At 64.7% G+C, this 26,213-nt stretch overlaps 2 protein-coding genes across 7 annotated transcripts in view; one reads left to right on the top strand and one right to left on the bottom strand.

Annotated features, from left to right (window-relative positions):
- Positions 1–26,213, bottom strand: part of KCNT1 (potassium sodium-activated channel subfamily T member 1) — a 299,723-nt gene that overhangs the window by 25,913 nt on the left and 247,597 nt on the right. The window lies entirely within an intron of this gene.
- Positions 13,825–18,785, top strand: TMEM250 (transmembrane protein 250). 6 transcript variants are annotated; one of them, XM_082696216.1, is made up of 2 exons: positions 13,825–15,301; positions 16,467–18,785. In XM_082696216.1, exon 2 carries the CDS (start codon positions 16,516–16,518, stop codon positions 17,002–17,004), a length of 489 nt encoding a protein of 162 aa, XP_082552342.1. In that variant the 5' UTR covers positions 13,825–15,301; positions 16,467–16,515; the 3' UTR covers positions 17,005–18,785. The 6 variants fall into 6 exon arrangements, with proteins under 6 accessions (XP_082552342.1, XP_082552343.1, XP_082552338.1 ...); XM_082696217.1 differs by having other exon boundaries at positions 13,825–14,504; XM_082696212.1 differs by having other exon boundaries at positions 15,226–15,297.

A 26,213-nucleotide genomic window follows, 5' to 3' on the forward strand; every position in this document is an offset into this window, starting at 1 on the left:
GCTTCTCATCACGGGAGAGCCTCGTGCGTGCCTCCGCCGATGGAACTAGCTAGAAAACCCAGGACCTCTGGTTTCTAAAGACCAGCCCCTCGCAGGACGGGGCCGGAGGCAGGCAGACAGCCTTCCCTCCTTTATAATTCACCCCGCTGCGGTGCGCAACTCAGTGGTTTTCAGTATATCCGTGGATGTGTGCGACCATCGCCAAGGTCAGCAGGAGAACATTTTTATCACCCCAGAAAGACACTAGCTACACTGCAGATGGACCTGGAGGGCGGGGTGCAGGGTGAGGTCAGCCCAGCACAGAAGGACTGATCCCAAAGGATTCGATCCCAGGAGGCCCGAGGGGAGTCGGACCCACAGACACGGGGAGTGGGAGGGACCGTGTTCCATGGGGTTAGAGGCTCAGTGTGGGCAGGTGGAGAGCCCAGGGGACGGGTGGAGGGACAGGATGGCTGCACGGTGGCGTGAGTGTGCTTGACAGTGGCTGAGCACTTAAAAAAAGGTGAAGATGAGGGCGCCTGGGGGGCTCAGTGGGTGAAGTGTCCGCCTTCGGCTCAGGCCACGATCTCAGGGTCCTGCATTGGGTTCCCGGCTCAGCAGGAAGCCTACTTTTTTCCTCCCCCTCTGCTGCTCCCCCTGCTTATGCTCTCTCTCTCCCTCAAATAAATAAAATTAAAAAAAAAATTTTGAAGGTGTTCCCAAGATGCACCCCAATCCAGGATGAGAAAGGCCCCTCTCCAGAGCTGCTCTCTGGCCTGGGAGGACCCAGGGGTCCAAGGTCGCCATCGTAGATGGATCAGAAGGATGCCCAGTCCCTCCGTGGCTTCAAATAATGAAAAGTCACCGCCCACAACACCCCCAGATGTTCAGGGATTTTAATCTCACAGGTGACCTCGAGGCCCATAACTCCTGCTGCGGGTGACGGCGTTCTCGGGAGACAGAGGAGGGAACGTTCTCTGCGTGCAAGCCCTGGCCTCTCTTCCGTGTACCCCGCTTCCCAGTGCTGCCAACACTGGGCACTCTGCCCTCAGGGGATCTGTGGCAGGGCAGGGGACAGTCCACGCGAGCTGGTTGTCCAACCCCCACCCCCAGGCTCACGCCCGTCCCATCCACTGGGCGGGGGCGTGAAGGGCAGGTCGGCAGGAATTCCCCATCCAGAGGCTCACCAAGTCAGAACACGGGTCACCGTCTTCTGGAATCCCTGGAGGAGACCCAGTCTCCCCGCAGGCCAGGGGCAATGCCACGGCCTGAGCCGCCTTAGGAGCTTGAATGAGGGTTTCCAGACCCCGCTGGCAGCAGCGGCGCGGCCTCCCTTCCCCATCAGGGAGAACTCGTGGTTGCGAGGACCCCCCAGCTCGGGATCCGCAAATGACAAAGCCCAAAGCCTGTGTGGGGGACGTGGGAAAGGGGAGGGGAAAGGACAGGGAGGGGGGAGGGCGGCTCGCGGCCTGTCTGCCGGGCTCTGGGGGCAGAGCTCTCCCTCCTGGGAGCTCCGGCTGTGCGGCCGTCCGCTGGTCTCCCCCCCCAGGAATCTGGGACTTCACACGGCAGCGGTGTTTGACACTTGAATTCCATAGGAAATTAAATCAATTACAGAGTCTAATAAAGGATCCCAGGTTTTTAATTAAACTAAGCTTAATTAAATGGTGAGCACGGCTCCGTCGATGCCCTGATCAGGCCCTGGGGAGCCAGGAGCATCTGGGGAGGCCACGGGGGCGCTGGCGGGAGGGGGTCGATGACCCACATGCCTGCCGGGTCTGGCTGTCCGACGGCAGGGGTGGTGGCTGCCTGGGGCAGGGAAGGGGGGACCCTGCCCTGCAGAAGGCCAGCCACTTTCGGCCCAGCTACAGAGAGCCTGGAGACGGCCCCATTATACAGAGGAGGAGAGGCCCCCGAGGGCCGGCCACATGCTTGAGGTCACCCAGCGCCCCGGTGCCAGGGTCTCCCCTCTTCCTTGCCCCGGGGCACCCTACAACAGAGTCCCCTCTGCCTCTTCTTGCGGCAGGTGTGACCCCAGGGCCTCCATTGGCACCCCGACTCCAGCCGGTCCCCTGTCCCCACAGCTCACAGCGGAGCCCTGGGCTGGGCCTCCCTCCCCTGCCCACCTGGGCTCCCCACCCTTTCCTGGCCCTGAACCTTAGCGGTTGACAGAAGCAAACACCCAGCCTAGCCAGAGTTGATGGGCTGCCACCTGTGCCGGGACCCGGATGCTGGGTACTGCCCCTCTCTTGCCCCCAAACAACCTGGAGCCTGGCCCTAGGCACCAAGCACCATGGGGACGACTGGGCAGCCAAGCAGTTTGGGGCAGCTGCCTGGTCTGCCGGGGGCCAGGGGAACAGACCTGGGGAGGCTTTGGGGGGACAGAGCCCTGGGGGGACCATAGGGGCAGTTTGGCTTCAGAAGCTGGGGAGGGACTGGACAGGAGAGCCAGTGAGGGCCGTGCATGGACACTAAATAGACCGCGTGGGAATCCCCATCATTCTGAAGTCCTCAGCTTGTGACTTCTCATCTCCGTGCTTGTACTGAACGGGGGAAAGGCATGGTGTCTGCCTCAGCCGCTGGACAGGCTCGGGGCCATCCTGGGCACGTACTGTGTGAAGCAGGTGTCCACGATGGTGAAGACAACAGACGCTAAAATCAACAAAGACAGCCAGGCTGACCGAAAGGGCTCCTACCAGGACTGGTCCTGGACACTGCCACCCCAGTCTTCCGAGCCAGCCTGAAACCAGGCGGACGTCAGGATGCTCGCTCTGTTTCTGGTGACCTGTCCTCACCTCCTGGACAGATGGAGCAAAAATGGCCGGCCTCAGGCAGCCCCAGGGCCATAGAGCGGACCCTTCAGTCCAGACACCCCTGGGTGGGTAGGACCATGCATTCTGGGGCAATTCCGACTCCCTGTGCCTCGTGACTCCGGCGGAAGCAGCCCACAGGGGACAGGGCCTCCCTCCTGGACAGTGCTGTCCGTCCAGCTGTGGGAATCCCTTCAGACCCGCCGAGGATGCTGGGAACCTCCAGCCCCTCCCCCGCAGCTCTGTCTCCCTGTCCCTCCCCGTCCTCAGGCTCCGGGCTCCAGAGCACCTCCCCGCGCCCCGCCCAGGTGCCCAGAACCTGATGGATGTCTGTCAGCGGGACACCGTGTGCGTCCTACCCTGGCGCCAGGAGCCAAACTGCATAATAAAAACACAACCTTCACGGCGATCGTCTGATCTGTATTTATTGCATAACACGCAGAATTAATAAGACACCGACTCCAGGCAGCCATGGCAACCGCGTGCAGAAGGACTTGCCCCGGCGAACAGATGAATTCATAAATGACCCCCAAACACTGAGATCACCGGGCTCGGGACCCTACTGCAATGCTAATGCGTCCCACTGCCCCTGCGCTCGAGTCCAGGCCCAGGAATCGGTGCTGCACCCCTCAAAGGGTGACGGACCTCCAGCTGTCTCCTGGAGCTCCAGTGAGACAGGTAGGTGTTCTGCGGCGGCTCAGACGGGAGCCCTGGCAGAGTGCCGTGCCTGTGCGGGCTGGGGTGCAGATCAGTGGCCCCTGAGGGTATGGGGGGACACAGGGGAGCACCCGCATCTCCCGCATCTCTGACAGCTCTGTGGCGGGGCCCTTGTCTTGCCTTCCAGAAGCACCCAGGAGATTCACGCAGGAAGCCAATCATCCACTCAACGGAAGTCCACTGGCTGCCAAGAATGTGGGGGTACAGAAGGGAGCCCTGTGAGCCAGGCAGGGGCATCTGGGGGAGTCCATGGACACCCCAGCAGGTAACCCCTGCCAGCTGGGGCAAGGGCTGGGTGGCCTCCGAGCTGCCCGCCCAGTGCTGGGACAGCCCCCTGCAGACTCTCCCTGAGCACCTGGCAGAGTCGAGAGGTGCCATGCCCCCCCGGGGGCCACTGTGTTCCCTGCCGCGGTCCTTCGATTTCGCCCCCGACAGTGAAACCACTCAGCCCGGCACGAGGGACCACCACAGGCCACTGGGCCGCCCACAGGGCATGGCTAGGCCACGCTTGCAACATGCGTGTCCCCCGCATGAGTCTGGGCAGTGCTGCAGCAGCGGCGTGCCAAGGTCACTGTCAGGCCTCAGCCTGGTTGGCCCGTCCCTGGGGCACGGGTCCCTTCGCCGCTGCCGAGCCCACATCTAGTCCTCTGAAGACTGAGCACCCCGGCCCCCACCTGGGCCAGCGTCCCAGGAGAGAATGAAAATGAGAGAGTGAGGCCTGAGTGGGGGGAGGCAGGGAGGGTTCTCAGGGCAGCGACACGACTCTGCCCATCTCGAACGGCAGATCCGGGACCCTGTGCGTGTGTCCAAACCCACAGACCATGGCACGCCAAGAGTGAGCACAAAGGTGACCTGTGAACCCTGGGTGACAATGACGTGTTGACATGGGTTCCTCAGCTGTAGCAAGTGGGCCGCTGCGGCGGGGGTGCTGGTGATGGCGGAGGCTGTGCGTGTGTGGGGCCTCTGCCCCTTTCTGTTTGTTTTGCTGTGAACTAAAGAGTGTTCTCAAAAATTGTGTTGGGGGGGAACCTGGGGGGCCCAATGGCTGAAAGCCTCTGCCTTCAGCTCAGGTCATAATCCCAGGGTCCTGGGATCGAGCCCTGCATGGGGCTCCCTGCTCAGCACCCAGGGTGGAAAGAGTCCCAGGGAGCACCTGCTGGAACCAGGACCCTTGACCGCGCCCCGTCCCCTTGGTAGCCATCTGGTGCCTCCGCACCCATCGGAGGCCCCGACTGCAGCCACAGTTCTTATCAAACTTTGCGTCCCTCATTTTCTTACCTGTGAATTGGGGTCTCCCACCCTCTGAGAGCGTCTCCCTCTGTGTCTCCCCACCCCCCTCTCTGTCTCTCCGCCGCTGATCAAAAGATGACCCTAGGCACCGTGCAGAGCCCACGCAGCCCAGGCCTTGGTGGGGAGTCACCCCAGCCCTCTGCCTCTGCGTTCCTGCTGGACACCTGCGGCCCCGCGCGTCCACTGCTGAAGGCGCCCACCCACCTGAGCCCCGCACGCCCACCTGCGCTGTTCCAGGAGCCAGGCAGCGGGCGCCCCCTGCAGGCCTCTGGGGGGACGGTCTGGGCGCTGCAAGCCTCGGCCACGGAGGGAGTCCTGCCACCTCGCCCCAGGCCGGGCCACCGGCCAGGGTTCCCAGGACCCAGGCGGGAGGGCGGGGCCGCCCCCCTAGCGCCGGAGGCGGAGCGCGGGAGCAGGACTTGCCCACGCGACCCCTCGCCCGGGTCAGGTGGGCAATGGGGATCCCAGGAGGGGCAGGGGCAGGGCGCACAGCCCTTTCCTCGGAGCCCCCCGCCCGCTGTGCTCGGGGACCCTCATGTACAGGGGGTGCGAGTCCCTTCTGGGCTCGGAGCTCTGCTCACCCCTAAAGTGGGGCGCCCAGGTGCCCCAAGAAAGCTTGCGGTCGGGAAGCGGCCGCAGCAGCGCGGGCCCCGCTTCGCACGCGTCTGACCCCAAGAGGAAACTGAGGCCCAGCGAGAGGGAGCGACCCGCCTGGGTCCTTGGGGGAGACAGGGCAGCTGGGGTGCCCCCGCGGTGAGCCGGAATGCGGAGCGGCGCCCCGGACAGGGATGAGCTGGGGTGAGGAGGGCCCCGAGGTGCGCCGGGGTGCGTGGAGGTGCACCGTCCTGGAGACCCGGCCGGCACCCAGGCTGCGTGGACCGTGCGGATCGCGGACACCGGCGAGCGCGTCCTGCCCGGGGGCGCCCTCTGCCGGCCGCCTCGCGCACCCGCCGGGCCCGGGGAGCGGGGCGCTGGGGGACGCCGCGGGGATTCTCCGGGGCCTTCCCTTGTGGCGGCGCTGGCTGGGGGGTCGGGGGAGGGAGTGGGGGGGGCAGGGGCGGGGCAGGACACCTGCTCCTTAGAGACACTCGCCGGCCCGTGCTGCCGCCCCTGCAGTGGGACCCTCTTCCCGGGCCCCGGGGCGGTGACAGTGCATTCCCTTTCACCATCGACTGTGAGACAACGGTGGACCTGCAGTCAGCCTGGCCTCGGTCCGTGGAAAGCAGTGGGCAGGCCCCTCAGTGAGCACCGGGCGAGATGGTTATCCCCACTTAATGAGGGGGAGCCTGCCCCAGGATGCCAGGCCGGTTGCCCACATGCCCTTAGGAGCAGGAAGCAAGGGAGACAGTTCCTCCCGACCCAGACCACATGCTCAGAGCCTGTAGCCAGAAAGGGGAGCCCAGCTGAGAAGTGTCGGCAGCAGCCAAACACAAGGTTGGCGTGCTGGTCCTGGGCTGCGTTCAGGACAGGTTGGATCCAGCACCCGAGTCCTGTGCCTGCAAACGTTTGGGGCTCCCGGAGCCAGCAGCAGGTTCTTCGGGTGGGAGGTAAGGGAAGGGAGTAGCCATTTGGTAAGCTCTGAGGCCAGCCCAGCACAGAGGAGAGTTAAGACTCGTTCACGGCAGACCTTGGCCCAGTGCCAACAGCAGATGGTCTTGACAGCGGCCTTGCAGTGGGACCAGCCCTCCCTCGATGTCGAGGGCTGCCCCGCGTGCATCTGTGCCATCGGTTCCCACCTGTGCCAGTCAGAGGCACTGCCCACCCCACCGCACAGACGCCGAAGCGGGGCCCCGGGGGTCCGTCTGGCCCCAGCACCCCTGCCCAGGGAATCGGGGCTCAGTGACCAGGGCTGGGAGTGTCACTTCTCAGGGGACACCGCGTTCATGTGGACAGAAGACAGGAGTGTTTTCAGTGTTCAGGACACATGGTTTCTGCCACTGTCCTCAGAGGGTCAACAAGCCGCACTCCAGTGTCCTTCTGCGGCTCATGATGCCTCCGCCCTGCGACTTCCAAGTCCTGAGAGCTCTTCCTCTTCATGGAGCCGGGGGCCCCATGAGGACACAGGCCAATGACCGTCACCCAGGGCAGGGCGGGTGCCTTGGACAGAAACCTGGACAGGCTCGGGGTCCCTCAGCACCAGCCTCCCTCCACAGGGACGTGGTGACCGGGGCTTCTGTCCCTCCCGAGGTCCAGCACCATTTCTTTCTTTCTGGTCAACCCCCAAACCCCTGGGGAGCTGGCAGGCCTGGGGCCCGTGGTGACACCGAGGTCCGCTGCAGGACGTCATCCCCACAGACCCCACCCAGCCCGCATGCCCCAGGCCCCAGCACACCGAAAGCAAAGCCTCCTAAATGCACTCCCAGAAGACCCCCTGGCGAAGCCCTCACTCGCCCTCCAGCCTGCCCACAGCGTGCTCCCACCTGGCCCTTCCCTCTCCCCCGTCCCTGGGCTGTGGGGTTGGCTACTGCCTCAGGGTCCACCCACACCCTTCCCAACCTGAGCACCCTCGGAGCCAGGGCCAGCCTCATTGTGGCATCAGGGAGCCCTGGTGCAGAGGAGGACCGAGGGTTCTGGGGAGCAGTCATGCCCTTGGGACACTGGGACAAACACTGCTGTCAAGCATGCCACTTTTAGGGATTCTGGGAGGTGACTGCCCCTGGCCAGACAAGCCCCTGTGCTGGGCATAGGGTCGTACAGCTCAACCAGACCCAGGCCCTACTTGAGTGCAAGGAGCTCACACCCAGCAGGCAGTCCCATGGGGGGGTCCTGAGACAGGCACCCGAGGCATGCACTTGGTCCAGCCCTGGGAGTCAGGAAGGCTTCCTGGAAGAGGAGGGGTCTTGAGCTCACTCTGGAAGGATCTGAAGGGACAACTCTATGAGGCGACTTGCCCCAGAAGAGGAAGACCTCGAAGTCACGGCCCTGGTGGGGAGACGCCAGCTGCTAGGTCTCCTGGGGGTGGGGTGGCCTGGGTGCGGTGGCCGGGGTGCAGAGCCTCTAAGCCTGTGGGTCGGGGGGTCTTTGAGAAGATTCCTTCCACAGGGGGAGCAACTGCAGGAGGGCGCATTGGAAGGAAACCTTTGGAAGGACAGAAGCTTCCGGAAGGTGGCAGGGTGAGATGGGGGAGGACAGTTGGTGACCTGAAAGGCATGAACACCGCAGGTTCCCGCACCAGGCCACGCGCTGGGTCCAGAGTCTGGAGACCCCTCGGCATCCAGCCGCATCACCCCTCCCTGCCCGCCCGGAGCCCTCCAGCCCAGCTTCACCCACACTTCCTACTCTTCCAGAGTTTTTCCTGCATATCAAAGCACTCGGAAATGTGGTTTTATCTGTCCCCCCTTTCTTATTTAAAAATTTTAGTGTTTATTTTCTTAAAGATTAATTTGAGAGAGAAAGCATGAGCAGGGGGAGGGGCGGAGGGAGAAGCAGCCTCCCCACTGACTGTGGAGCCCTGACGCGGGGCTCGATCCTAGGACCCCGGGATCACGACCTGAGCCCCTTGGGCATGCCCCTTTTCTTCTCAGCGTGGTGGAACACAGAACATTCCCCGTCTGAAGCAGTCTGAAGCTCATTCACCCTGTTGTGCAGCCGTCCCCTTGTCTGTCCGTCCCCAGGACGTGGTCCTCTTCCCGAACAGAAGCTCTGCCCCGTCACACATGGGCCCCCTTCCCCTCTGTGCCGGTGGGTCCCACTCTTCTGGGGCTTCCTGGGAGTGGATCCTTCAGGATCTGGGACTCGAGTCTGGATGATGCTTTCTGGGTTCACGGTCTCCGATCTAATTAATCTGGTGCGTCTATTGTGCTAAGCTGGGGGGGCCAGGCTGCCCTTTCGGCGGGGCCTCGGGCCTCTCCTCCCAGAGGCACCTGAGCCCCCAGACTGAGCATGACATCAGCACAGGCCTGCTCGCGGACCCGCACTGGTGAGAACGAGCCAGCTGCCCCTCTCCGAGCAGTGGGCACCCTTCACTGCTTGCTGGGGGAAATCACAGGAGGCGCGATCCCGCAGACTGTGTCTGTGCCAGGGAGACCGGCTGAGGGGTGGTGAGGGCAGGAGCTCGGGCAGGGAGCCCCCAGCACGGAACCTCAGCCCTGGGTCGTCTGCTGCAGCAAGTGGGCCGGGGGGCTTTCCGCGGCTGGGGTCAGGAGCCTCCCGCGGTCAGCCCGCCGGCAATCCGCCCAGAGGAAACAGGGGTGTGCGCTGCAGTGTTATCTATAAGCACAAAAAACTGGCACCGACACACACGTCCGGTCAGAGAGGAACTGATGACATCATAACAGAGCACCGGAGGCCAGATTCATGAAGCAATGCTCATTACGTAGTAAGGTCAAGGTTGGGGAGGACAGAATGCAAACCCAGGTGTGCAACAGAACCCCGACTTTGACAGTAAAACAGGATGAAGCGTTTTGCCTGGCAGAGAAGAGCGTGAGCTCTGGGAGTTCAGCTGTGCGACACCGTGGGGGCCCGGCCTGGAGCAGAGAGCCCGGCCTCCCCCTGCAGGCCCAGGCGAGGGCTTGGGCTCCTCCCCCGCCCTTCTCCCTGTCACTGTCCACCCTCCCTGCCCCAGCAGGAAGGACAAAGCACACTGGAGTCAAAACCGTCAGTTGTTATTTTGTAAAGATATATTTATTTATTTTAGAGAGACAGCGGGCAGGAGGGGCATAGTGGGAGGGAGAGAGAGTCTTAAGCAGACTGTGGCCTGAGCCCAACATGGGGCTCGATCCCATGACCCTGAGATCATGACCCGAACCGAAATGAAGAGTCCGATGCTTCACCGACTGAGCCACCCGGTGCCTCTCAAAGCCCTCGTTTAATCAAGAATCAGAGGTTGGAATGGGCAGGCTCTGGGGCAGATGCCAGGGACAGAACCATCCCAAGCACGTTCTGGAAGGGCTGGTATCCACAGCTGAGGAGAGCCCGGGGCATGTGCAGCCAAGCAGAGCGAGCGCAGACTTCACTCCAGACGGCCATGACCAGGCCCGGCTCCTCCCAGGGACCCAGGTGGACACTGCCGAGTTCCCAGGACGGCAGGCCCGTGAGGCTCTGAGCCCAGTGCCGGCCGCTGGCCCTCGGGTGAGCCAATCGCTGCCCTCGTGCGAGACAGCGCCCTCCTCGGTGGCCCCGACCTCCGTGCTCTGCCCTCGCCCGCAGTGCACACGCCCGCACTCACTCATCAGCTCCCGGCCTCCAGATTACTCTGGGGCTGATTAAATTAGTGAGTGCAATCACGACCTGAAGCAAGTTAATTGGGAGAATTTATTGGACCTGCCAGTTTTATGCATGTCTGATTAAGTATTATAAGGTTTGTTTTTGATTTTGCATAATTTAACTTTAGATCCTGCCTGGGGGGCCCATCAACCATTAACGACCCAAATAAACCTCTTTTAAGATGCGTCTACTTATGATTTATTCCTGAATGCGGTATCTTCCAGATTTTTTTTGGTGTTGTTGCCAGAGAGACAAATATGTTAAAAGTAACATTTTGTGCCATTCCGCTCACCCTATAAATCTCTCCGAATGTGTACAATTCATTAAAAGTTTTGAAAGGAGTACAAGTTAGCATTTATATTGCAACAAGTGACATATAAATGCGTATGTTTGTCTTCCCCCCGTGCCATAAAGCATGCCCGCAGCCCGGCCTCCTCTGCCGGCGCCCCGCCCTGCTCTGGGGCCGTGATGAGCTGCGCCACAAATCTTCTCCCCTGTCAGCCCAGAAGCGTTCAATCAACGGGAGTAGGAACAGTGTCGCAGGGAAATTAGCGTGGGAGGAAATACAGCCAGGCCCTGGGGGTGTGCGGCTGCAAAGGGCTGGACCCGCCAGCGTGCTCACCTTGAGGGTGATTCCGGGGTGGCCAGGACCTGGGTTTCGGGAGGGCACATCCACGAAGTGGCATAAAGCCTGCAGACCAGGAGGAGGGCAGGGCCACGCAGAAGCTGGCCACGCGGCCTCCTCCTCCCCGCAGAGAGGAGGCGGAGTGTCCGTGCTCCCACGGATTCCGTGGCTGGTGTACAGTGAGCATTTCCCTGCATCCCGACGGCAGCGCTGCTGAGCACTACTCTGCCCGGCCTTGGCGAAGGCCACACCTCGCTAAACCCTCCAACAGCCCCTGGGGCTGCACGGCCTCCTTGGCTGATGAAGGGGAACCGCCAGGACAGGCCGGTGACTCATCCAACCACAGACCCACCTCCTGTGGCTCGGCGCCGGGCACCAGGGACAGCAGGCGGGTCGGTCACCTACAAGCCATCATCCAGCAGGCCCCCGACAGCCCCCGGCATCACTCACGATGGCCCCCGATGCGGCCTGAGTGCTTCCCCAGCACCCACCACAGTCCACTTCCCGCAGGCTGTGGGCGTGGGCGCCGGATTGAAGCCTGGCGGGCCAAGGGCTCACGGCTGCCCCGGTGATGCCAGGCCTCCGGGCAGTCCCGCCCATCCTGGGCCCTGTGCAAGCCAGGCCACAGACACGGCCGGGCACAGCCCCTCCCTCCCCTTAGCAGCTTCAGCTGGAGGGCCAGCGGGGGGGCTGGGGGGGCAGCCGGCGGGCGGAAGCAGCCATGCCCAGGCACAGCCAGGCCGACACCAGGCACCTAGCTCAAGCCTGCCCTGGGCTGGGAGACACGGCAGATCGCCGGCCAGCTGCGGGCCAGGGAGGGGGGGGGCGGTGAAGGCCACACTCCCTCTCCTGAAGCAGGCCTGCTGAGAGGACAGAGGACCTGTCTGTCCCTCCTGCTCTGGCCACGCCCCTGCCAGGGAGCCAACATCGGAAGATGAACGCTTTCGTGGACATTCAGGTCGGCACAGCACAGAGACCCGGCCTAGGCCTGACCCTCCTCGCAGCCCACAGGGGCCTGAGTAAGGGGCTGAGCCCCCAGAGCCCCCAGAGCCCCCGCAGCACGGACACAAGGGCCGCACCCCCACGCGGGCTGTGACCAATGTTCTCAGGAGACAAAGGACAGAAGGTGCTCGGCGTGGCTGGGGCCGTCCTCAAAGCCGTGCCGGTCACCTGCGGCTGCCCGACAGGTGGTCCCGGAATAGGACGGCTAATGAAGCAGCAGACACACATGTTCGTTTACCAGGGTCGCCGTCCAGAGCGCCACAGACCCCAGCTCAAACCACAGAAGCATATCTCACCTCCCGGAGGCGGGCAGAGCTGGTTCCTCCCAAGGCCCCCAGGAATGCCGATACCACCTGTACGGTGACCAACCTCTGGGTGTGTCCGATGGGCTCCTGTGTCCTACCGGCAGGTGGTTCCCTAGACTCCAGGCCTGGGGCCACCCCGAGAAGAGCATCCTGTCTGGGGTCGCAGAGGCCGAGGAGCCATCACAGCGGGAGATGCTGTGCCACCCAAACCCAGAGGGAACAGGGTCACTGGACAGACAAACAGAGGTCGGATGGAGCACCAGACCCCATAGGGAGGCCTGCCGGCCGCTGGGAGGAGGCGTCTCAGTGTGCGTGCCACCCAGTGGCCACTGGGGGGGTCAGAGCTGGGCCCGCCAACCACCAGTGTCTCCTCATCCACGAAGTGGGGGCAAGGCCGTGTGCCATCAAGTGGTAAGGACTGGAAACCACGTGTTCCACTCACTCGGTCTGGTAACAGACCGCCCCCAACACTGAGAACACCAGTCTTTCCCCTGAGCCCTGGGTCTGCAGGCCAGGATCCAGCCACGGCCCATACAGGCTTCTCTGCCCTGTGCTGTCTGGGGTCCCCGCCCCAGCCCTGCGGCCTCCTCGCCCAGCTGCACTCCTGCTCCCATGGGGCAAAGCCATGGCCACAGTGCTCAGCGCGGAGCCCCTCCCCACGACCTCTCTACATGCCCCCCGTGTGCCTGTGTATGCCCCACAGAAACCCCGAGTGCCCTCCACCTAACACCCCACATGCCACCCGCGTGGCCCCCCGCCCCTGCCACGTGGCCCACGTAACTCCACATATGACCCGCCCCCCCGCCGCCCCGTGAATCCCTCCTCATGACGTCCCTCACATGCCCTGCACATGACCACCTTACGACCCCCATGTGCTACCCACGTGCTTGTTCTCCGGAACCACCACAGACCCCTCTCTGTTGCCACTCTTATCCACACTGCTGCTTCACCCCTGCCATGTGGCCCAAGGTGACCCCCACTGGACCCACGCGCCCCCCGACAAACCCCTCCTCACCGCCTCCCTTGCCTGCTTCCGGCGTGGCCCACGCAACCACTACCGGATCACACGAGCCTCCTTCGCTCACAGGTCTGCTGCCTCTCCCAGACACTGGAAAGCTGCGCTCAGAAGAGCCCAGCCCTGAGGCGCCTGGGTGGCTCAGTGGGTTAAAGCCTCTGCCTTCGGCTTGGGTCATGATCTCAGGGTCCTGGGATCGAGCCCTGCATTGGGCTCTCTGCTCAGCAGGGAGCCTGCTTCCTCCTCTCTCTTCCTACTTGTGAACTCTGTCTATCAAGTAAATTTTTAAAAAATAAAGTAAAAGAAACATTAAAAAAAAAAAAAAGCCCAGCCCGGAGCCCCCTAAATGGCGTCCCCCACACGCACCTCACACGCCTGTCATGTGCGCCCCCCCAACTGTGGCCCAGTGTCCACCAGCACGGCAGCTGGGTTCTAGGAGGGAGCATCAGAACATGGCAGGGGGGCGGGGTGCAGCTTCTTCTGACCCAAACCTGGAGACGCCACAGGGTCACCTGGGCCTCAGGATCTGGTCACTGAGGCAGCCTGAAGCTGGGGGCAGGAACTGCAGCCCATGCGCTGCTGCCCGGAGACTGTGGGGGTGTGTATGAGGACCCCAGAGGCTGAGCCCCTCTGGGAGCTGGGGGCTCAATCAGGCCTCGGAACCGGGGCAGGCATGCTGCCTGGCATCCAGCAGACGTCAGTGTTTCCACGAGCTGGATGTCACGCTGACCCCTGCCGAGGACGAGTGAGTTAAACATGACCCCAAATGTGACACTCCTCCTCCCCGTTTAAGTGGGGAGCAGGGCCCAACCAACCGTAAAGAACAAAGGGTAGAGGCTCTCGGGTTTGTAGGCCTTTGGTTGTCCTCCCAGGAGCCCACTCCATTCTGCCACAGAAGCTCGAAAGCAGCCTCAGACGGCACGGGGGCGCCGGGCTGGGCGGGTCCAGGCAGCTGCTTTAAGGCCTGGAAGCCCCCGGTGGACCCAGCCTCGCTCCCACCCTTCCCTCCGCAGAGCCGGTCTGCAGCAACAGGACACCGTCCCGGCAGGTGGCGCCCGGCCACTGCCTGACGCCCAGCCCCGAGGGCAAGCCGGGGGACGGGGGTACTCAGGAGGGTGGAGAGCAGGAGCAGGATCCCCACCGGGGCCCCAAATGATAGGGTCGGAGGCTTCCCCTGGCCCTGCCCCGAGGCAGCCCTGAGGCCACAGCCTGTGCTCGCCAGCCAGGCTCCTTACCTGCGAGCCTGGGCGGCACCTGGGGACGGACCAGACTGTGGCTCAGAAGTGCTCTTTCGTGAGGCTTCCGGGGTTGTGTGAACTCGGTCCGTGTGTACCGGGCCACCAAGCAGAAGCACGTCTCACCGTGGCCGGGCGAGAAAACTGGGCTGATGGGGGCGTGGGTCTGTCCACGAGATGTCTGCAGCTCTGGGGATGGAAGACCGCGCAGAGCAAGCAGCAGCCCCGCGCACACTCGGGGAGGGCATGGGTGCCCGGGAAGGGACGCCGCGCGGGCGGAGGCAGCTTTCCGGAGGAGGGGGCACTGGACGGGTCTCGCAGGTGAGTAGGAGCTCGGCAGGCGGCTGAGGAGGAACAGAACCGGCGAGAAGGGACAGGTCATGCAGCGAGCAATGGGACCTCCGCACAGACCTGGAGGGGCCTGATGGGGTGCCCCGGGGGACCGGGCTGGACCGGGCGGAAGAGAGCCCGAGCGCGGAGCAGGCGGTTACTGCAGAAACCCAGCCTGCAGAACGCTGCATTTTAGGGAATCTTTATAAAATAGCCTCCTTTTCTGCCATGTGCTGCCCCTTCACGGTTGCTCCGGGCACCTTTCAAAGCGCTCCCGCTCCTTCCGCTGACCCTGCCGGCCTCCTCCCCGAGGGCCAGGAGCGCAAAGGCCAGGACGCAGGAGCCCGCAGCAGGGACCGGGTGCGGGGTGCGGGGTGCGGGCCGGAGGCGAGGGCCACGGGGCTTCGGGCCCCGGAGGCGGCGGCCACCCCGGAGGGCTGCAGGGGCCCGGCGGCGGGCCCCCATTCTCGGGGACGCGCAGCCGCATCTACGAGAGAGAGACCCGGAACCCGGCAGGCCTGAAACCCTTCACGAATCCGCGTGCAACCCTCTGGGTCCGGTTGGGGCAACGCCGGGCGCGCCGGCGGGAGTGGGCCGGTCCCCAGCCCCGCCGCCGCTCCGCGGGCCGCGGACACGTGAGGACGGCGCGCGCGTGCGCGGAGGGGCTGCCCACGGTCCGCACGCGCAGGCCCACCATCTGCGCCTGCGCAGGACAGACCGAGCAGCCGGCGGCGTACGCGGGACGAGGCGTCGGGCGGCAGTGCTAAGGACGGCGCGCACGCAGGCACGTAAGCACGCACGCCCTGGGGAAGTGTCGAGTTCCGGCTGCTCAGAGTCTCTCCGAGCCGGGGGGAAGGGAGGCGCTCTCGGTGTCGGCTCGGGCGGAGGGGTGGGAGGGAAGTGCTACGGTGGCCGCAGAGGGACGGCGCTACGGCTCCCGCGCTGGGCCAAACGCCGCCGGCCGCCGGGCGCGCAAGCCCCGGGCCCTTCGGGGCGGCCTCGGGCAGGGACGCGTGAGCGGCTGGGCCCCGCAGCCGCCGCGCCGTGGGCACCATGCGGCCGCCCTGCTCCTGGAGCCCCGTGGGCCGGGGGGTGCCGCAGGCCTTGCCGCCCGCACCGCCGGCTTTCCCCGGCGCCGGCGCGGAGAGGGCACCTGGTGAGCGGGGGACGGGCCTGCCCGGGGGTGGCTCGCGGGTCCGCGCCGGTGCCCTTCGCCTGCCTGTGCCGGGAGCCCGCGGCGCGGACGCTGGGCGGGGGCGGGGGGCGTGCGTGGCGGCGGCGGGCCCGGGGCGGGAGGGAGGCGGGCAGGGAGCCTCGCGGGGTCCTGCAGACGAGGCCCGCAGGTGCAGGTGCGGGCCGGACCGGGGCAAGCGCGCGGAGCCGCCCGGGGCTCAGACCAGGCTCTGGCGGAGCCTGCGGGGAGCCCTGGACCCGCCTGGCCTCCGCCCCCGCCCCTGGCCGGCCCGTGGGACGTGTCTCCCGAGCCCGTAGCCCCCCGGCTGCCCCGCTGTTCACACGTCCGCACGTGCAGCTTTCCCTCCACGAGTGATTTAGGCGGTCACCAGAGACCACTCGGCGTTTGTCCTTTCTTGGTCCCCGGTCCGTAGGCCTGTGATGTCCTCTGCCTGCCAGGCGTGGTCCCCAGCGTCCCTTCCCCCCCCCCCCCCCCCGCCCCCACGGGAGCCCAGCGCCCCTGCCGGCCAGCCGGGCAGGGAGGGGAGGGGGGCGGACCGGCTTCAGGTCATTCCTAGGGAGCCTCAGCGCCAGGGCTCCGGACCCCCTGTCCGGTCTCGCGCTTGGCTCCTCGGTCTGCGTCCGGTGCCTCTGAAGCGTCCTCGGTGCTTCTTGTGGCGAGAGCGGCCCCCGGGCACCTGAGCAGGTGGGCAGGTTCCCCGTGGCCGGCTCCGGCGTCCCGGGGCTCACCCCGCTCCTGTCTCTGTGACTTCCCCGCAGGCCGCTGCACCCCCCCGGGCTCAGCTGCCACGCGCGGGCCTAGGTGCCCATGACGCCTATGCCGACCGCTGCGCGGACACCAGTGCTGCCACCAGCTCGCCACAGCGCCCGGGCCCCGATGCCGGTCATGCCCATCCCGCGGCGGGTGCGCTCCTTCCACGGCCCGCACACCACCTGCCTGCACGCGGCCTGCGGGCCGGCGCGCACCTCCCGCCTGGCCCGCACCAAGTACAACAACTTCGACGTGTACGTGCGCGCGCGCTGGCTGTACGGCTTCATCCGCTTCCTGCTCTACTTCAGCTGCAGCCTGTTCACCGCGGCGCTCTGGGGCGCGCTGGCCGCGCTCTTCTGCCTGCAGTACCTGGGCGTGCGCGTCCTGCTGCGCTTCCAGCTCAAGCTGTCCGTGCTGCTGCTGCTGCTGGGCCGCCGGCGCGTGGACTTCCGCCTCCTCAACGAGCTGCTCATCTACGGCATCCGCGTGACCGTGCTGCTGGTCGGGGGCCTGGGCTGGTGCTTCATGGTCTTCGTGGACATGTGAGGGCCCGGCCCGGGCCTCCGCCGCGGGCTGTCTTCCCCGCGGCCCGTGCTTCTCCTGACCGGCTGGGTCCGGACTCCTCCCGCCTCGCGGGTCTGGGCGGCGGGGTGCTGAGACTGCTCCGGGAAGGGGACGCGGGCGCCCCCTCTGCTGCTCGTTTTCTGCACTGACCCTCCTTGTATGTCCCTGGGGGGTCAGGCCTCCTGGCCGCCAGCCCACGCTTCCAGCCCTCGCTTTTCCCGGCTGTACCAGGATGAGGCCCGTTGGCCCAGCCTGCCCTTGGAGAGCCTCTGTGTCCCTGCTTCCTCTCTGGGACACGGGCATCACAGGCTGCGAGCGAGGGCCTCCTGGCCAGCTGCACGGTCCCTCCCTGTGAGCCCCCAGCCCCGGCCCCAGCCTTAGGGAAGTGTCAGGCTCAAGTGGCTGGCGTCCACACTGCCACAAAGCTGCTCGCTCTGCCCTGGGCCGCCCACGTCCCGGCACAGCTCTCAGGCCCTCTGTCCCCCTGAGTGGCGGCGGAGTCCTGAGTCCCAGGCCGGGCTTCTGGGCCACATTGGTTTGCTTAAACCTGGTTGAGTGGGAGTCACAGGCAGCCTTGGCCAATTCCCAGATCGGGGATCAGCCCTGAACCTGGGCGATCTGCCTTCCTCTTGGGCAGATTTGTTGAAAACGTCAGGCGGGATCCCATAGTCTCTCTGAGCGTAGAATGCTGGGACGCCCCGGAACTCCTTCCGGCTGGGAGTGGCGAGGGGAGCTGAGCTTTGCCCTCTCTCCCTTTGAGGGATGGCTGGCACTGAATCGTGTGTGCTGGGAGCTGATGTCAGAGGTCTGGAGGAGCACCACAGCCTCTGCGCGCCTGTCCCTGGGACGTGAGCGGAGCTTCCGCTGGAAGAGCCCCTCTTGGGCCTGCGTGTGCACGGGCTGGGCTGTCCCTGCGTTCTTGCCCCTGTGTCGGAGCCGCTGCTGAGGGATAAGCAGAACTGAATGTGAGGCCGAAAGGAGCGAAGGGCCTGTTGGTCCATCCGGGGGCCCATGTCTTGTGCACACCCCTTGCTTCTCTGTCAGAGGAGGAGAGGGTGGCTTGGTGGCCCCATAGTCACAGCAGGTGTCCTTGGCAGGTGAGAAGCCGCTCGGAATAATGGTGCTGGGACGACAGGCAGAGACCAGGGACAGCAGACAGCCCCATCCTGGGGGTGACAAACCCCTCATCCCGAGTTGTGCCTCCCCACCCCAGAGCATGGGCAGTCGCCCCTTTGACCTTGTGTGCCCAGGAAGTCCAGAGGCCAGGGGAGCTGTCGGACAGTTGGGTGCCCCGGGAGGAAGACTCCAAATCAGAAAGAGAAGGTGAAGAAAGCTCGGCTGTAAACCACGCTCTTTGATTTGTAGCCGGCTTCTGTCCAGCAGTTGTCAACTCGGGGACGGTGGGAGGGCTCCCGGGACGAAGTCCTTGCTTGGGTGGAGTCTGCGGGCTCCCTGGATGCCCGGCGGGGAGCTGACCTGCGTGTACCCCACTTCTCAGCGCCGCAGAGAATCTTTTGCACTAAATCATGCTGTTTCCTAAAAGTTTTGTTCTGTGTTAACTCCGATCCCCCAGAGCTCCCGCCACAGAGGTGGACATGTGTCCGCACCGTCAGGACGGCAGGAGGGGTGTGGCTGGGCTGCCTCGATTGTGGTTGCGGCCACATGAGGAGCTGGCACGGTGAACACAGAGGTGCTCGGTGACGCGAGCGCCTGTTAAATTCTTTATGAGATGAGCCACCTGCATTAAACTTATTTTTTTAACACGTTGATGGAGTGATTGCTTAAAGCTCAAAATCTTTGTTCTTTCTGTAAGGGTCTGACCGACCAAAGATGCCACAGAAGGAGTCTGTCCCAGGCAAAATCGAGGACACTAAAGCAGGCGTCTGCGGCGCCAAGGCAGGGACGCCCGGGTGGGGCTTCAAGGGGCCCACCTTGACCTTGCGTCCGGGAGTCTGTCAGGACGGCAGCGACAATGTGGCCGCGCCGGCAGCAGGTCCCAGCAAGGTCCCCGGCGCTGACTTGTACCTGCCAACGAGGGTGTAGGGTCTTCACAGGGCTCGGTCCCTGAACCGAGTGCACAGTGTGAGCTCCCTCCCGGGGAAGATCTGTGTGCAGGGAGGACTCTGGCTGGAAACCAAAGCGGCGGTTCTTGTTTAAGCAAAAGCCTTGGAAAAACGAGAGACACATGATTACTCAGTATCTTTATTTTGTAAACGTCTCGGAGCTTCCATGCGGGATGCCCCGTTCCTCGCCCATGACCGGGCTGCTGCGCTCGCTGGCCGGGAAGCGCCATGGAAAAGCCACCGACCTGCTGCTTCCAGGATTTTGTAGAACTGGGTGTTTTCCCAGCAGAAAACAGTCCCAAGTTGTTTCGGGGTTTGGCTTGTGGTGGCAGAGCTGGTAAGTGGTTGCGGTGGCTGTGGACGCTGGGCGCTGGCGGCCGCCAGGGCAGCAGCCCCAGCAGGCCAACTTAGGATGGTGCTTGGTGCTTGGTGAGTGCGAGGCCTCCTCCACCGGGTGGGCCTCCGGCCAACTCCCCATCCCATCTTCAAGGACAGGGTGTGGAGCCATGGGCCAAGCAGTGGGAGAGCAGGGCTGGGGTCCGAGGATGCAGTCAGGATGCTGGGCTGGGATCTGAGGCTGTAGTCAGGATGCTGCCACCCAAAGAGGGGTCTCAGCCTCAGAGCATCATGGGGTAGGGTGGGGGGGGGTGACCTGTGAGGGCAGCGGCTTCCGGTTGGGGGCATTCTGCTGAGATGTCATTTAGGGCAGAGTGTGTGCTCATTATGAGCTCCCTGTCTTGGGAAAAAGGACTGACCTGCAGGCCTGAGCGCAGGTCCCAGGGCTGGGCTGGCTGATGCCGGGAGCTGGAGCGGGCTTAGGAACCAGGAGTCAACCTTACAGAACTGCCAGGCCTCTGTGGCTCCTGCCGCCTCCTCCCTCCCCGATGGCCCAGGCTGCCTTCAAGGTGGGTGGGGGAGGGAGTGACCCGGGATAGCCACTGTGTCAGACCGAGTGGGCAGGGAGGGCCCCTGCTGCTCATGCAGGACCCCCGGTGGGTGAAGATGGGCCCGAGGTGGGGCAGGAGGGAAGAGAAGAGGGAACCTGGAAGGTTCTGCAGGTGCCAGGCTGTCCCCGCTGACAGCACCTGCACGCAGGTGGTGGCAGGTTTGTCCTTGATTGGGGAGGTGGGGGTGAGGAGCCCGGACTGCCCTAGAGCCTGCTTGGGGGGGGGGGGCGCTCCAGGAGGTCTCTCAGCCTGTCAGGGGGATGTTACAGTCTGGGTCAGGCTGGGTCTGGAGGTCAGGGTTAGGACAGAAGTGCGGGGGGGGGGGGTGGGAGTGGGAGAGGACGGAGGAGAGAAGCAGTTCTCTGAACAAAGAGGGGAGGCACCCGGTCTGGGCGTCCCTGGGGCTGGAGCCAGGTGCCGGGGAGGCCGGAGGAAAAGCCTCCGGGGCCCCGCCCTCGCACTCCCACGCCTCTGCTGAGGGCCTCCCAGGGCCTGAGTCCTCTGCCGCTAGGAGGAGGGTCCGAGGGGCTGTCAGGAGGGGGGAATCAGCCAGCAGAGGGGCAACGGCGAGGAAGGGTGGTGCTTTGGGAACTTCCAGAAACCAGAGGCTTATGTGAGAAAGTCTGGGTGCCGTCCAGACCCAGGGCAGTACGGACATCTCAGGAGATGCTCTCTCTGGTCCTGCGGCCACTCCTGGCAGCCCCCAGGAGGTCGCACCTGGAGGGGCAGTCGGACCCCTGTGCCTGTCCCGGTCTCCCCTCCCCCCGCAGTCTGGTGGGGGGCTGTGGGGGAGGGACACAGCCCCGCCCCGGGCGATGGCTGGGCAGGCGCCGCGGGCTCTGGACCAGAGTGTGAGCCCGGTACTGCTGCGAAGGACAGGGCGGTCGGCTGGGGCTGGCTGCGCAGGCATCGATGGTCCCTGACCTTGAGAGGTCCCTGTCCCTGGCAGCCTGTGATTGGAGGAGGGAGCTGGCGGAGGGCAGGCGCTCCGTGCTGGTGCTGAATCAGCCCTTTCTGGGCCGGAGCGAGCTTCCTTCCCTCCGCAGAGCCCAGCGCTTCTCCTTTCCCCCTCCCTGCTGCTGCTGGGAAAGGGCCTCTCTGGGCCAGCCCCTCTAGGACAGCCAGCCGCCCCATCCCCTCCAGGCCCGCCTGCCGCTCTGCACCAGGCTGCACCCAGGACCCACTTTGCAGAAATCCCAGCAGTCTGGCGCGCCTCCCTGACAGCTCCCCGAAGAGGGAGCGCCCCGCCTCACCAGCATCCTTGCCCAGAGGGGACAGGGAGGACGGGAGGGAGCCGCTGATTCAGCGGCTCGTGGGCTGCGCCCCTCCCCCCGCCCCAGCGGGCAGCGTGCCCAGGCCTGCTGGCAGCTGTGTCACACGGGGCCTCTGGCAGAGTGGCTGTGGCTCTCACTGTGTGGCCGCCTCTGCGCCTGGTGCTGGGGGAGGGCCTGCAGGAGGGCGCATGGTGAGACGGCCGTCTCCGCTGGGCGTAACCACGGCCTTATCCAAGAGAGGCTAGAACGCCACTCCTGGCCACCAGGCTTGGGAGCCCAGGTTGAGGCAGACCCCCTCCGCCTTTGGCCGGTTCAGCCATGTCCCCTGCCACCTTGACCTGGGGCTGGACGCTGACCCTGAGCCCTGGGCTGGGGATGGGCTGCACTGGTGGGAAGACGAAGAGGCTAGGTCGCTGGGTGGGGCCGGCGGTGTGGTTGAGCAGGGCAGGGCCTGGGCCCCCCCGCCTGAAAGTGGGCATTTCTCTAGAGGGGACAGCCATGCCCCAGCCTCCGGAGCTGGTCAGTGGGAGAACGTCTCCAGAGGAGAGCCCTGCAGGCCTGTGTGCGAGGGGAGAAGCCCGAGGCCATTCGTTCTGCGAGGAGGGGCCAGGGCTGCATTCTGCTTTCCGAGCACATTAGTGCCTCGTCCAGGCTGCGGCATGAATATTCATGCAGAAATCAGTCAGTCCCGGCTGAGGGCATTGCTGATGGCTGGGGAGAGCAGCTGGGGGTTGGGGGGAGTGGCCAGGTGGCCTCCCAGGAGGCATGTCCCCTGCCCCAGGGGTCGGCACCAGGTCCCCTGGAGCCCCAGGGGGCCCTTTCCTTCCAGGGGCACCCGGAAGAGGTTGTGCAGGTTTTGCCGCGGACGCCGCTTTCTCCGGTGGGCAGGGAGGGGTGCCCTTCCTGCCCTCGCTCGGGTCAGGAGACGGAGACGCAGCGCACATGCCCCCTGGGGCCTACCCTGACCCCCGTGCCCCACTGGTGGGGATGTTTCTGCCCACGCGCTGACCTAGGTGAGCAGAGACGGTGGGTGTCCAGGTCTTTGCAAGGGCCGAGCCACACCCCTGCTCCAGGGCCCCTCTGCCCTCCCTGCCTCCGCCCATCCCGGCCCCTAGGCTCTCCTCCAGGACTGGAATGCTGCCCAGCGGCTGGCCTGCCCTTCACCTGCAGGGCCGAGGGGGCCTCCACACGCTCCCTGCCAGCCCGCAGCAGGCAGGGGCAGCCCTCGGACAATACAATTCTGAGTTTCAACTGTGAACTCGTTATTTACAACAACATCCTGACACAACGTCCCGGCAATTATCTGTGTTTTTCCAACTGTGCTTCCATCTCCCGGTCCCTGGGTTCCTGGCTCCCAGGGGCGGTGCGAGGTCCCCCCTGACGGCGCCGCCTGCAGCTGAGTCAGCCGAGCTCAGCACCACCTGCGTGGGGAGCTGTGCTCCTCTGAGCAGCTGCAGCCCCTCGACCCGCCGAGCCACGGGGGTGTGTGTGCCTGCGTGTGCGTTCACATGTGTGCGTGATGCATGCGTGTTTGCCACAGCCCGAAGTTCCGAGTCTGTCCCTGTGCACCCCGAGAGCGGGCAGGGCAGGGTGGGCCGGAGCTGGGCCTGCCTCCCTGCCCCCGCGGGTCCCTCCAGGCCTCTCAGAGAGGAGAGGGAAGCCCCCAGTGGCTTGCTCCGTCTGCCTTTCCCACGTCTGGCTCCGCTGGCCACGGAGCCGATCACATGGAGGGCATTGCGTCCTCGCCACTGCCCCGTGAGGGTCTTTGCACCCCTCCAGGACCAGCTTTTCTGCAACATATGGGAGTGGAAAACAAGAGCAACTAGACAAAGTCCAGAAAGGACAGAGCTGCTGGGCACACTTCCTCCTGGAAGGAGGCCGTGGTTTCCTCCCGGGAGAACTGCGGATGCCGGTGGGGGACTCCCGAGGAGCCGAGACTGCCTCAGGGGGCCAGAGCTCCACGCGGCCCTCTCCAGGGGCAGGTGCTGGAAGCCAGGGGCTGAGGCTGCAGCCCTGACCAGGGGTGGGGAGATGCCTTTCTGCCCTTTGCGGCCTGGGCCTGTTCCTGGTCTTGACCTCAGGGGCAGGCTGGCAGACGGTCTCCGGGGGCGCAGCGCGTTCACACAGTTGTGGCAAAGGGCCGAGGGGGCTGTGCTGTCTCAGTCCACCCCTGCGGCTGGGAGCGCTGCGGCCGGGCCCACCACCACAGCTCCGGGGCTGCTAGTCCAGGACCCCGGTGCCCGCACAGTCCGCGTCCGGGGGCTGCTCCCCGGCTCACAGACACGACGTCTCTCTGTGTCCTCTCGCGGCGGGAGGGCCGCAGGGGTCTCGGGAGTGGCTCGGCTGGCGACCTCCTCCCCTCTCAAGGCCGTCCTGACACCTTCACCTGGGGCGGCGTTAGGCTTCAACACAGGACTTTGGGGAGAAATAAAACTTTTTTTTTTAAGATTTATTTATTATTTGAGAGAGAGAGACTGCACGTGTGCAGGGTAAAGGGGCAGAGGGAGAGGGAGAGAGAACCGTAAGCACACCGCACTGAGCAGGGAGCCCGATGCAGGATTCGATCCCAGGACCCTGAGGTCACCCCTCCGGGACCAGCTTTTTTGGCCCTGAGCCAAAGCCAGACACATAACAAAATGAGCCCCTCAGGCGCCCCAGGACACACATTCTGGTGATAGCACACGAGCCCCTAAGGCCTGACACTTTCTGAAAGTGCCCTGCAAGCTCGGCCTCACCGGTGGGACGCCTCCCTCCAGAAGCGTCCGTGGGGACAGGTGCCTACAGTTGGCGGACTTCTCCAGGGAAGGTAGTGTCCCCTCCTCACCCTGGAACTGGCCCTGGAGTGCCTGCTCTTACCTCGGCAGGGGTCCCCCGCTCTCCGCCCCGGCTGTGTGGGTGCCCGGCTTACCTGGGGCTGCCCCCCAGCAGCTGTGCCCACCCTGGCGTGTCCGGCCAGGCTCTGCGGTCCCTCCAGGGGGAAGGTGTGTCACCGCCGCCACCCATGCCTCCGCCTGCCCGGCAGCAGGAAGCAGCAGCTGCGTTACAGCTGCACAAAATGTTAGAGAGAAATTTAGGACAAAAGAAGAAGAAGATTGGAGCATCCAATTTAAGCCAGGGGGAGGCACACGGAAGCCGACGCGGTGCTGCCCTAATTCACTTGCACGGAGCGCCACGGGCTCCGCAGCCGCTGCCGCGAAACCAAAATATTCACCCAGTTTCCTTCTGTGGAAGGGACCCGAGCTGGCCTCCAAGGACTCACAGATGTCCCTGGGCCCCAGGGCGCGGCCTCAGATGGCCTCCGGCCCGGCAGAACCCCTGGGGCTACGGGGTCCCAGGCAGCCCTGGCTACGACCTATGCGTCTGGCCCACAGGAGCTCACGGCACCAGCCCTGCACACTCCTCATCTGCCCATCACTGCCCTGCCCGAGCAGGTGTTGGCCGGCCAGCTCTGCCGCCCTTGGGCTGGTGTTCCCAGCTGGAGGAGCTGGTCTAGTGCAAATAGGAGCTGCCCTCGGAGAAGGGCTTTTCAGGAGTCTGGGTGGGCAAGTCTTCATCTCCAGGGCAGCTGTCGGGCGCCTCCAGCCACGACGGGAGGACCCACCGTTGGTGCAACAGCGGGGCCGAAGGTTGGTCTGCAAGCCAGTGAGTGGGAGGCGGCGAGCCACAGACCCAGCGCTGGGCTCCTGGTGCCCCTTCCAGCCTGGAGCGGGCTCTGTGTGCTGATGCTGAGTGGGGAGACCATCCCTGCCCGAGGGGGCGCAGCTGCAGGCGGACCCGGCTGCCGCCTAGCCCCCCACCTCTCGGGGAAGTTTAGGGACCTCTGGCCTGCACTGCCCACATGTTCCAATTACGAGAATTAACCTCCTAACAACGTGCCGGCCCGGCCTGGGGTTTGAAGGAGAGGCGTATGACATGAGGAACAGTCTTAAACCCCGGGGTCTGTTCAGTCCTTCAGCAAAATGCCCTGGGCAGATCGTCCCCTGGGCAGCTTTGTAGAGGGTCAAGGAGAGGCGTCCGTACCTGCTCACACACCCACCTGGGCCCGGGTGCGCTCCCCGCCCAGAAGCCCTGGCTGTGGCGGGGCCGGACTCTGCACCCTCACGCACCTTCCCCCTTGCTGGGGGTCTGGCAGGGGCTCTCGCAGACCTCCCCTGGTGCGTCGTTCCAAGCACAGGGCAGGCACGGCCTTGTCGGCTGGGCTCCCTGAGATGTATTCCTGGGCTCCTGGCAGGCGAGGTCGGGGATGGGCAGGGATGCGGTGCTGGGCGGTGCTGCCTTCTGGACCCTGCCCTGCGGTCTGTGGGATTGAAGCCAGTGTCCCTGCTGATGCCCCCCACATTGCACAGAGGTACTAACGCCTTCCCAAAGTGCTCTGGAATGTTCCAGGATGCATTCCTGGAAGCCTGGTTTCCCAGTGGTGTCGTAAGTGCCTTGAAGGTCTCAGGGCCCGCAGACACTGGGCTGTGGAGACTGGGGAGTTTGTTGGTGGGGCTGGGGCTCCAGCTGCCACGGGGACTTATCCGTTAGCACAAAGCTCAGGCTTGAGTTAAGGCCACACCTGGTGACCAAAAGGCCAGCTCTGGCCCATTCCCCAGACTGACCGCCTCATTTGGTTGGCCAGAATCGGAGCCACCAGGTCCTTACCCAGAACTTTCCAGGACAAGGGAGGATGAAAAGGACCATGGCCGTGGCCAGCAGGGACTGGGGCTGTCGTCACACCTGCAGCCCCAAACACCACCCAGAGCAAACAGTTGAGTCCTCGAGGCGCCGGGGCCGCCTGTCCGTCCCTTACTCTTGGCTCCTTTCCCTGGGGGACCCCGTGGGCCACATGACCCACCCAGGCCAGAGAAGGGGGACAGTGCACAGCCCTTTGGACTCCTCCTCGGAGGGGAGGTTGTAAGCAGGCG

Source organism: Mustela nivalis (assembly GCF_964662115.1).
Source record: "Mustela nivalis genome assembly, chromosome: 13".
Lineage (NCBI taxonomy): Eukaryota > Metazoa > Chordata > Mammalia > Carnivora > Mustelidae > Mustela > Mustela nivalis.

What these genes read in the sequence shown, in the direction of transcription:
- TMEM250 (XM_082696216.1), top strand. Translation starts at nt 16,516, where the DNA reads ATGACGCCTATGCCGACCGCTGCGCGGACACCAGTGCTGCCACCAGCT.